Source organism: Chroicocephalus ridibundus, chromosome 12 (assembly GCF_963924245.1).
Source record: "Chroicocephalus ridibundus chromosome 12, bChrRid1.1, whole genome shotgun sequence".
NCBI lineage: Eukaryota > Metazoa > Chordata > Aves > Charadriiformes > Laridae > Chroicocephalus > Chroicocephalus ridibundus.
In genome coordinates this window covers 18,250,549-18,262,328 of record NC_086295.1, presented here as the reverse complement: position 1 = coordinate 18,262,328, position 11,780 = coordinate 18,250,549, and the positions used below count along the sequence as shown (strand labels likewise).

The 11,780-nt window shown below is 55.8% G+C and overlaps 1 protein-coding gene across 3 annotated transcripts in view; it reads left to right on the top strand.

Annotated features, from left to right (window-relative positions):
• Positions 1–879: 879 nt before the first annotated feature.
• Positions 880–11,780, top strand: part of CHD6 (chromodomain helicase DNA binding protein 6) — a 69,640-nt gene continuing 58,739 nt past the window's right edge. Inside the window, exons 1-2 of one of the 3 annotated variants that reach the window (XM_063350048.1) lie at positions 880–5,563; positions 8,481–8,536. In XM_063350048.1, the coding sequence (XP_063206118.1) occupies positions 5,470–5,563; positions 8,481–8,536 (150 nt within the window). In that variant the 5' untranslated portion in view covers positions 880–5,469. The remainder of the gene's footprint in view (positions 5,564–8,480; positions 8,537–11,780) is intronic. The other 2 variants (XM_063350050.1, XM_063350051.1) reach the window with 2 other exon arrangements.

Genomic DNA, 11,780 nt, shown 5'->3' with positions numbered 1-11,780 from the left:
CCTGTTGGGGACACTGGGATACGCTCAGAGGGTTCTGCCACAGATGCCTGTCACCCAGCCCTGCTGTTGGCCCGAGGACTTCCCGGATTGGATGGTAACAGTGATATTTAGGACACATTCAGCTCTTTGGGTGGATGTGAGCCTGAGAACAAAGTCTGCCAGGTCAGCCTGACCTTGCAGTAGCTCCCCCAGGTGAGTCCAACTCGCAGAGGGGCTGTGGTATGTCCTCCTGGGCTGGCCCCTGCTCTGCGCAGGCAGCGTGGCCGGGGGATGAGCTTCCGGAGGCTCCGTAAAAGAGCTGGGGGTACTTCTTGCTGGGGGATGGCTCAGCATGGTTGGAGGAAAAAAAGGCTGGAAGCTGTTCTTGGTGGGGCCGGATGCTAGGGACTGGCTGGTGACCTCCTCTGGGCAATGTGCTGTGAAGCGGTGTGCCAGTGGCACGCCGGGCAGGGTCACAGCGTCCCCTGTGCTGGACAGACAGATCTGGAGAGGAGCTCTTCCTTGCCAAAACTGTCTGGCACAGAATTCTCCCAGACTTCCCCAGCCCCCCGAATTTGCCCCATTTGTTCTCAGTCATGCCAGCTCTTGCAATCAGTGGACGTGCTGTGAAATTGCTGATCACCCCAAGCAGAGTTTTGTCTTGGATTTTCCTGGGAGTTGAGTGCAGAAAGGGTGAGTGCCATATTATTTTCAGCTTCAGTCCTCTCTGTCTCCAGGCTGGCCTTCCTCAAAGCACAGCCCCAGGCATGCAGAGCAGCGTCAGAGAGCTGGGGTCCAGCCGCGTGTGGCATGCCGCCTAGTTTTCCAGTGTGGGGCTGCCTGCCTGCTCTTTTTAGCCCCCTATACAGGATATAAATATAATATAAAATAATAGGAAGAGAAAAGCAAGATAGGTGGAGAAAGCCAAGCTTCCCATTCCAGAACTGTCCCTCACAGGAGCTGGGAGAGGAGGATCTCCGTAGCACGGAGGAGGAAGGACATGCAGTGTGATATATGGACGGCCCCGGCAGGAGCTTTGATGTTGAGTGGTGCCATAGCTTGGGTCTTGGAAGGTGTCTGGGGAGAGGGAACGTGAACCCAGGCCGGAGCGTCAGCTGGGCAGCGAATTTCAAGGGAAGGTGATGGTTTAAAACAGTGGAGGAAGGCGTGGGGAGAACCGCAGCCCAAGTGAATTTGCCTCTCTGAGGTGGTTTGATCCTGTCAAGGTATTGTCTGAGCACCTACCGCTTCATTTCCATGCGTCAGAGGTTTTTATGAGCCAGGAAGGATGTGTTGCCTGCGGAGCTGTAAAATACGTGCCTTGGCATGTGGGAGACTGTGCAGAGGGTGCCCTCCACACCCTCAGCTCGCCATGGTGTTTGCAGAAGCGCACTCTACCATGGGGTGATGAGAGGGACCTGTGGGGTGCCCAGAACAGTCACAGGAAGGTACTGCAGGTAGCTGGGAAGAGTGGGACCCCGAGGAGCTGGTGTGGCTGGCTAGTCCACCAGCCGTGAGTCCCGCTTGCCAGGATCCTGCACTTGGGGTTTGCATTAGTGCCTTTTCTGCTGTGCTCAGGGATGAATCTAGCTACTGTAGGCTTGGTACCTGCTCCCACCACGTACAGAAGGGTGTACCTGCTGCTCCAGAACATTTCCTGGCTCTTCTTCGTCCAGGTGCCTCTTGTTCTCCTTGGTGGCTCTCTGCAGGCCGGGTGCAGGAGTGCGTGTTTCCTAGACTAATGGTGGTGTAGCAGCCGTAGGTACAAGTGGAGTCCTTGGTGCTCTCATTATGTTGCCCAGCTCATGCATCAGTCAGAGATTGCACTTGAGGGTGAGTGCACAAGTGTGCGTTTTGTTTGCTTGCGGCTAGATTTTCAGCAGATGGTGTTGAGCAAGCAAGAAACTGGATGCTTTGGTGTGGAGACGTGTTGTATGGTGGAAAGTTTGGAAAGGCGCTCTGGCTTTTGTGCCAGAACCCTCCTCTCCGTCTGACGTGCAACAGGACGTAGGCAACGACAGTCTGTCTTTCCATCAGGTACGCTCTTGAAAAGCATCCTCAGCAGCCATCTGTGATGGCTTTGTCCTAGGCGGCCTGTGGGGCTCCTCGTGGCTGTCTGTGATAGTGCTTTAAGGCAGTGCTAGCCACGCAGCTTCTCCTGACTGCTGTGGTCTCAAAATGTTGTTTTTCTTTGTCTCTACTGACATGAATGAGTTAACGTGCTACATGGGTACTGGGCAGCACACCACGGCCAAGGCTCTGCACTTCACAGGCTTCAGCTTTGATGCCCTGCAAGCTGTGGCTAATCCAGGCCAAGATGGACTAGCTCACGCATGCCTTTGAGTATATCCCTGTTACCGCTGTAGAGCTTTATTCCTTTTCCTTCATACTCTCCCAAACTTGGCTGGCTAGTTTCCGAAACGCATGTTAAAAGTTCTGCTCTAGCCCTGTAGAAGATCTGTCTCTTTACAGGTTGACTAGTCTGGGTCAATGCGGCTTCTCCTTGCTTTGCTTTCGGCTCATTTTCAATGCCCCTTTCTCTCCTCCACCTGAAGTTCTCCTTGAGAAGATCTCCCATTTCTGAGGGAAAGCAGATGTGAACCACTCTGTGTGGATGTGCGCTGGTGGAGCTGTGTGTACAAATGAGATAGACGATCATTCCCTGCAGTGAGCGGTGGTTGCTTTCACGGAGTGCTTGTATGTGGTTTTGCTTGCAGGACTGGTGTTGGGCTGCGTGGTGGGCGCGCTGTGCGTGTCCCCGGGATTCTAGGAGCACGTGGGCTGCATGTAAGCCAGTCTCAGCCTCTGAACTGGGAAAATCAGTCCTCCAGCTGCAGAGGAGAGCTTGGCCACTCTTGTGGGAAGGCTGGTAGAAGGGGAAGAGCACATTGTCGCTGCTTTGTCTTGGGTTGGTGTTGGCACAGATGTGGAATTTCTGATAAAGCTTTTGGCTTGTGCACAGATGCCGCAACTCCTGGAGGAGCCCAGGCAGGAGCGACAGGAAATACTGGCATGATGTGGGCTCACTCTGGTGTAGGGATGTCTTGCGCTTTCAGAACAATAAAAATAAATCCAAGAGAGGAGGATAGTAACCTGATGTGCCCCAAATTGTGTAACTGAAAACGTCATTGCTAGCAGCAGATGCTTTGTAGAGGCTGTGCCACAGCGAGTTGGTCTGCTCACGTAGAGGGACAAAACACAGCTTTCAGCACTGCTTTGCTTGTCTCTTGAAATGCAAGAAGACAGCTCCCGAGCGCATGGTCAGCCTGCCAGCGCGCTGTGGCGTGTTGGTGTGCTCGCCGCTTGTGTGCAGTGCCTGGCGCCGGGGGGTCTTGGAGAAGGTAGTACCACGATCTCGTGAAGGAGGACTTGCCTTTGGCTGTGGCAGCTGAAAGCACTAGTGACTGCACTGGTGTGGGAGGTGCATCAATTATCTTGGGTTAAAAAGGCATGAAAACTTGAGCATGGAGAATAAAAACTCCCCACTTGTGACAGTGGCAATAAAGCGGAATCTAGCAGCCTGGAGCGCTTGCATGATGTGCTAGTGGGAACATGTTGATCTCCATATGAAAACCATAAGCTCATTTAGAAAATTGGGCTGTTTCATTTGAGATTAGAGTTTCTCTTTAATCTGCAAATACTTAATTAGCATGGAAATGGCTAGTTAAATGGGGTTCTCAATGTATATATCCACATGCCAGTGTGGTGGTGCTCCCTAGCAGGTGGCGTGTTTCCCTTCAGGATGCTGGACTAGTTCCTGGCTCTGAGGCCAGGCAAGATGCTCTGGATGCAGCAGGCAAAAGCAGACCACGGCACTGTGCAGACATGAATGTGTCCCTTTCCTCCTCTCCGGCTTGTCCCCTAAGAGGTGATGGCAGAACATGCCTGCCCCACAGGATTATGAACAACGCAATGTGTTAAATGCCCCGGGTTCCCTGGTGTCTGGATTCACAACTGGCCACAGTGACTCTGGTCCCTGGCCAGCACAGAGTTCAACACAGCCTTCCTCACGGGGCAGCCTCTCACTGCGGCTAGCTCTGCGTGTGGACAGGAGACCAAGTGCTCTCTCCTGACACCTGCAAGGACTTTGCCGGGCCTCTCCTTGCACTCGAATGACTTTGCACATGGTCGGAGTAGGTATCTCTGTTAAGCTGTCTCCTGGGTCTAACTGGTATCCCAGTCTTGTTTTATCAAGACAGATGCATGCACTGACTTCAGTGCTATGGAAGTATACGGGTGTACTGTTGTGTGAGGATGGAGCGTAGAGAAGACCTGCCCACTGGTGGTTTGGGACCACTGCTGAGCATGGGACTGCCCTGCCTTGGGGCTGTCCTGGCCCTGGCACTTCTCGCTGTGCCAAGCAGCTGGGCTTTGCCAGCGATGGGATGTGAACAGAGTGGGTGATGCCCGTGTTGAGCTTGGCATGTTCAAGCTGCCGTATCTGGGGACAGACAGAAGGAAGGCCTGTAGATCTTTCCTCCTGGTTCTTTGGGAGGCAGCTGGGTGAGAGAAGGGTCTACCCACTCCGTTCCTGCCTGTCCCTTGCTGGCTGTGGCCTTCAGTGAGGACTCCCGCACACTTTCCCTGCCAAGGATGAGAGTGGCTCCGTTTGTGGCTGGGGGCAACCCTTGCTGCCTAGAGGAGGGGAGACGTGGCGCATTAGCTTCCTCCTGCCAGGAGCCGAGCGGGTGCTGTGGAAGACCCCTCCCTGGCTGGTCTCAAGCGGCTTGCCGGTAGCACTGGCTGCCCTTCCCTGCCTGCAGGCGTCGTCCCGCTGGATCGTGCTCTGAATCCTACCCTACCCCAAGCATTCGGTGCTTGTGAAGTAACAGCGGGGTGGTGCCAAAACAGCAGCGGGTGGGAGCAGAGGCCAGGGCTGTGGGACTGAGTCACCAAGGCTGCTGGCAGCGGGGTCCAGCAGCCTTTGCCTGGGCTCTGGAGAGGGGGCAGGGTTGGGCCACTTGCTTGCTGTGGCACCAAGCTTCCTGGCATCCTTCAGCCCTCTTGTTCAGCTGCTGGCAACTGCCTGCGTTACCACCAAACAGAAGGCGGTGAGCATGATGGGACCTGGGCCGCTAAATGTGTGTGATCCACAATGTGTGATGTTTGTTTTATTTTAACAAAAAAAGGCCCTGAAAACCCAGATCTGAGTGACAGCAGCATGCTCTTGTAGGCCATGCGATAAGAGACTCCCAGCCTGGGCTAACCCTGTGCTGAGGAGCTAGTAGCAAGGTATTTATCTTGGCTTTTACTTGCCAGGACCAATGATGAACTGCTGCCTTGCAGACGTCTGAGCCTTTCTCCTTCCCTGACATCTCTTGGGTCTCAGTGAAACCGCCTGCATGCTCCCTGTGGGGCCCTGGCTCTGCTGCAGTGGGGGCAGAGGGTTCCAGATGCTCTTGTAGTCTCTCTCTGGGCTGGCTTTGGCCCTGTCCTGGGCTCTGGAGGTGGCCAGGGCCGCGGTGGTGACATGCGGTGGCTACTGGAGGAATGCGGATGAAAGCTGCCAACATCCTGCTCTCCTGCCGTGGGAGAAGACGGTGCTGCTGCGCCCCATCCTGCTGCTGTCCCCGTGGCTGTGTCGGTAAGAGGCTGCTGGAGGCGCACACAGGCACCATGGTGCCATAACACTGCGTACCAGGGCTCAGCCTGCAGGGCTGGAAGTTGTTTGTGTTGTGTGAGCTCTGTTCTGGGGCTAGCCTGCAAAAACCCTCGGTATCTGCCAAGTGACAAGCGGGGCACTTAGTTAAGTGTCAGGGAGTGAGTCCTTGGGGCGAGGAGGTGAAGGGGAGAGCTCCCTGAGCACAGAGGGGACCCCATGGATTGCCAGGGCTCTGGGGAAGGGGCAGCTTGTGGGAGCTCACAACCTTTTGATGATGGAAAGAAAACCGAGAGCGGGAAGAGAATGCTAGTGCCCGCAAGGGCTGGAGGGCCCAGAATCCATGTTCTGCGTTACTCCAGAAAAAAATCTGAGTGAAAGGCTGGAAGCAGAGCCAGGGCAAGGGCATCTCCTGTCCTGGGAGCCGAGAGGGACTGGATGGGCCCTGGCAGGACCTGCTGGGCGCAGGCTGGGGCTGGCGAGTGAAGGCTGGCATGGTTGCGTGCTGCTGGCGAGGAGGGGTAAGCTGTGCACCTTGGAGTCTCCTGCAGCCCAGAGGCCTCTGTGATAGCTGAACCGAACCCAGAGCTCCATTTCCGAGAAAACCCTTGGGATGGGGCTGCTCTCTGCTGGAGCCCGGCAGGATTGTTCTGAGCTGCAGCGGCCACTCAGTGTGAAATTTCTGCCTGGTTCTTCCTGGAGAGCACCATTACTGCAGCTGCACCCATCTTCCGGCCTGGCTTATCTCCTTGTCCTCTGGGCCCTTCTTGGAGGAGTGCAGGAGAGGCTGGCACACTTAATCATGAGAAATCCAGAGGTGCCATCAAACTCCTCCCCACTCAGCTGGTGGCACTGGGTGTCTTGCCGTACTGCCATGAAGCTTGACTTGTGTGTGGGAGGTGCTAGTCTGACCCGCACGAGTCTGGCCTGCGCCATGTAGCTGGGATTGGAGTTAGAAGCCCTTGCCTCTTGTCCTTGGTGCGGTGGGTGTGAGCCACGGAGCAGCATCAGCCTGCAGGATTGGTCCCCTGTTGCGCCAGCCTGAGCGCTGCCCACCTGTAGGACCCATTGGGCTCTCCCCTTTGGGAGGAGAGGCGCTGGGTCAGGGGAGGAACGGCTCTGGGTTTTGGTAAGGTCTGGGCCTAGCAGGGTGCTCCTGCCGGGGAGGGGAGACATGATGGGGGTGCTGGGGGGTCGCGGGGCCTCCCCTGCAGACCAGGGATGGTGCAAGCTGTGACCTTGGGCCAGACGAGTCTGACAGCTGCAGCAGCGAGGGAGGCTGCGGAGTGGAGTTTGCATGGTATGGGAGGGAAACGAGAGGCAGGTGTTTGTGGGATTTGTGTCTAAAACACTTGTCAAATACTTCTGGGCTCTTTGGCGCCCGTTGCTGGCACTGTGGGAGCAGACAACTGTGGAGGGTTGCCTCCCCAAAAAGCATCCACTGCCTGGAGCAGGGGGCTCTGGGCAAACCCCGACAGCTCTGTTGAGTGTACCATGGCTGGGGCTTCTGTGGGGAGGGCACGGGGCTGTAACTTCACCGTGTCCCCTTGACTGTCACAGCTAGTGACCATGTTCATCCTGGGGAGCTGCAGCAATGCCCCATCCACTGGGGATCGGCGCTGTTTCTGATGCTGACCCCATGGCGGGGCTGCTTCTGGCCTTTCTATACATACCGACACAGCAGCAGCAGGAGGGAAGCGGTGAGCCCGGCTTTCTCCTGCGTCTGGCAGTGTCCAGCCTATGCCCCATCCCTAGAGAAATGGGGCCTGGGCAGGTCCATGTCAGCTTGCTAGCCGGCCCCATCCTGAGGGTGCGCGGCAGCGATGTGTGTGCTGGCTGTTGGGTCTCTGTGTTTGGGCACAGCTGCTCAGGTGGTGCCTGCCACAGGGAGCTGTGGCCATCGGGGAGAGACCAGCTAAAAGGTGCCGCTGGCCGAGCCGGACCACAGCCACTGGGCACAGGGTGCAGGGAACCTGGGGGAATGGTTTTTGCCCCAGAGAGCTGTCAGGGTGCTGCATCACCAGTTGGTCCCCTTCTCCAGCGGGGGACAGTGTGGGGACATGGTCGCACAGGCAGTTCTGCCTTTGGCGCCGATGTGCTGATAAGAGCTGGACTTGCAACTGCAGCCCCTCCGGCCAGGCCTGGTGTGAGGGGGCTGCTTGGGAATCACCTCTGCCTGCAGCCCCCCCTCTCCTGTGGGCTGCGAGGTGGGTGCTGCTCACGCAGCATCATCCTGCGCTGCGGGGGCACAGACCTGAGGAGGCAACCTGCCCCAGCGCTGCTCCGAGGGCTGCTGCAGCTCACGGGGGAGATGGTGTCTGGCAGCATGGCTCTTCCCCCTCCTTGCCTGCCCCGTCGTGGTCCCCCTGAGCAGCTCTCCCTTGATAGTATGGCTTGCAGCCTGCCTCAAGCTCCTGCATCCTCTCCATGTCTCTTAATGCTGTCGTCGTTGCTTGGCAGAGGCTGGTTTGTTTACTGCTTCCCTCTGCTACTGCAGGGTTGGCAGCATCCGACACATCTCTCGGGTGCCTGGGATGGGTTTAGGGCTCTGGGGAGGTGGAGAGCATCTCCACTAGTCCCGGATGTGCCGTGCTGCTTCCTGCTGGGACTGCGACTGCAAGGTTGGTCTTGCCCGGTGGCGTTCAGGTAGCACCGAGCTGCAGGGAGATGTGTGGTCGGGCTCCTGCAAGGAGGCACTGCAAGTGGCTCAGCAGAGCAGATGTCCCCAGGCTTGTCCCTGAGAGCATCTCGTTCTTGCAGCTTTGCTCTGAGCGACACCAGGGTTGGCTCGGCCTCTTGGAGGGGTGATGTGGAAGGATGGAGTGCCTCAGGATAACAAGTGGTTAAGACTGGTGAACAGTCTCTTTATTGTGATTTTTTTTTTTTGTGTTGTGTCTTGCAGAAATAACATTCATCCCAGATTTGATGATAATGAAAATACAGAAAAAAGAAAAGCAGGTTTGTGACCCTTTCTCCTTCTCCCAACTCAGCTGGCAAGGTCTGGGGACCGTGTCCTGTGTGTGAATTGTTGCAGTTGATGTGTGTGTGGGGGGGCCTTGCATTTCCAGACAGGGCTGCAGCTCAGCACGTCAAAATTTGACCTGAGCTGCGGCCTAGAGCAGATGAGTCTGATGTGGGCAATTGAACGAGGTGGGATTTGTCTTCAGTAATGGAAATGCTCTTGATTTGGTTCTGTTCCCTGTGGAGGAGAAACCCTTCTTTTCCCTCAGAGTCCCTAGTATTGGTTCTTGTTTGAATCTCATCACATATGTATTACAAAACTGCATGTTTGCTGTGATTACTGCTAATAACATGATGCTCCAGGACTAACACCAGCAGGGAGGTTGGGGAAGATCGTGTCTGCGGGGCTGAGAGAGCTTGGCCAGGGAATCTTCCCTTGCTCAGAAGTAATCCCATCCCACGAAGCTGCCATTTCTGAATTGCCACATTGGATCATAACTACCCACTGCTCCTGGAGGAGATTTATGAGCCAGTGGTCTTTGTATTAAACCATGTGCGGAGGAAGAACCTGACCATCGGCACTCTGATAAGGGGAAAGGACCTGTTACATGCATGGAGACTCGCTCTGCCTGCCGGGGTGAAATATGGATGAAGGTATAAAACAAACTGGTCCACCCTGAGCTGATTTATATCTGTGCTGCTTTTAATGGGAAACCATTAAATTGAACACTGAGCTAAGGGATAAATCTGTTGGAGAGCACGAGCTGGTGCCATTTCTAGCCAGCTCTGAAGCAGCGTCTTGATGCTGCTCAGGGCAGCTGCAGATTGCGCCGTCGTGGCAGGTTAATGGGGAGGAGGAAGGGAGGGAAGGGTTTGGAAAAAGACGAGTGTGCTGTTATGAGTTTGCAGCAAGCCAAGCGCTGCGGATATAAGCAGGTGTGTGTATAGAGCAGCGATACTGTAGAAAGCGGTGAGTTTACCAGTGTGTCCTAAAGATGCTGTGAAGAAGCAGAGCCAGCCTTAAGATGAGGAGGGGAGCACAGCAGGTCTTGTGTACCAGTACTGCTGGATCACGCCTGCCAGGGCAGAGGGAAGGCCTGGAGGAGAGCAGGGTGCTTTGGGGCACGGGTGAGTGATCCCTCTCCTCTGGTGGCGGAGCCCAGGTAAGAAATTCCCACCACTCCATTGGACTAATATAGCAGGTTTGGCTTCTCTGGAAATGGGATTGCTGAAATGACGTGGGTTTTAAGCACAGCAAAACCATCCTCCCCCAGCACTCGGAGATTTTAAAGGGCTCATCTGCCGAAGTGTTTTGTGAACTGCCCCTGCAGATGAAGTCTGGGAGGGAGATAAAGGCATGACAGTGTGAGCAAGGAGGGGCAGGGGTCGAGCTGCTCATCTCCTGAGCTCTCTGTACCAGCAGCAGTGTAGGGTGGTCCTTGCAGCATGGCACCAAGTGGGCTGCAGCATTCCTGGAGTCGCCAGCTCTGCGAGGGCTGTGCTGGGGTGTCCCCAGAAGGGTCTGGGCAGCAGTCAGAAATGCTGCTGTGAGTTCATTGTTTGGAAGAAAACCTGGCCAAGCAGGGCTCCTGGGGGTATTCCTGATTGACGTGGTGGAGGGAGCAGCGGCTCCCCGAGGTGGGTGGCTCCCTGCCATGCTCTGCAGTGCCCGCTGAGCGGTGTTGGAGGCAAAACTAGGAAGGGGTGCCGTTCCATGTCTCCCTGGACACCTGAGCACAGGAGCTCCCACACCTTGTAAACAGACTCCTCATGGCACCAAGGGGGGCTATTGCCTTCAAAAGTCAATTGAGCGGTCTCTCGGAGGAGGTGAGATGCTTGTGTTGTTCTCAGGGCTCTCAAGGGCCATGCGTTTCCGTGTGTGTCTCCCTGCCAGCCTCTCACCTGCAGAAGCTCCATCTTGGTACAAAAGCTGGAAAAATGCTGGCACCTTTCATATTGGTGAGGGATGGCAGGAGAGCTCTCAGCTTCTTTTGGGAATGGGTTATGGATGTGCTCTCTCCTTTCTCGAGTCCGTGGCTGCCCTGAGCAAATGCCCTGTCCTGCCCATGTCCTCCACCAGTGGATTATGAAGCTTGCACTGGAGAGCTGGGACAGCAGCAGGCTGTCCTGGGAAGAGCTCTTCCCTGTGTCCCCTTGGTGCCCCCCACAGCAGTGCCACCCGTCCTGCACGGGTTGGGATGGCTTCGTGTGCAGGGCACTGCCAACTGGTGCACCAGATGAGGGGCTGTTGTTAGCGCAGGCAGGGTCTGTGTTTGCACGACTCCTCTTCCTTAGTAATGCATGAAAATCTGGTGTATTTGTCACCGAGCTGTGACTAACTCATGAAACCTGTCACTTCCCTTGTGACTTACAAGGCTTCGTGCCAGGGTGCCTTGACTGCTGGGGGAGGTGGGACAGGGTGCCTAGCTACCCTAGGGAGCAATGACAAGAGATGTATTTTCTTTGAGGACTTTGGCAGCACCATCATTCCCTGGGCGTCCTTTCCCGTCTGTGTCCTGCGCCTCCCTGGGCACTTGAAGGGTCTTCTGCTCATTTCTGCCAAGCTCTGACTTGTTGAATAACCTAAGCAATATCGAACTAAAATAAACACAGTTATTCCACAGTGCCTGTAAATCTCCTTATTCTACAACCATGGAGTGCTCCCATCCCACACGGACTGTAAGAGCAGAGCAGCATTGCTTGTCTCTTGGAGAGGGAGAGGATGGGAAGTCCTGCGACCCCTTAGCTCCTGCCTTGTCCTGGAGGACTCTTCTGACTCTTCAGCCTGGGCTTGGAGGCGGTGGAAGTGTCCCGATTCCCAGCAGTGCGCAGCTGGCGGCGTGGGGCGGCAGTGGGGAGCAGCCTGGGGCTGCGGGCACCACATGGCTACTGTGCAGCCCTCGCAGCGGGGACACGTCAGGGCATGCAGGACCCCAGGAGTATCTGTGGGAGCTCTGCTTGCCTTTGCTTCAGGCATTCACTGCATAAAATTAAGATTTTTCCTGAATTTCATGGGTCTGTTTAAGTGAAACGTGAGCTTTGATGTCTAACATGCTGGAAGTGCTGCCAAGGGCTGTTACTAGAGCTCCCCGGGGCTGGAGCAGAGTCCTGACAGCGGTGGGAGCTGGTGCAGGGGACTGGGGGCTCGCCAGCCTGCGAGCACTTGTGGCTTCGTCCCAGGCTGTGTCTGTGGGCTCCTGGCCCACCTTGGGCTTTTTTTGTTGTGATGAGACTGTCAGGT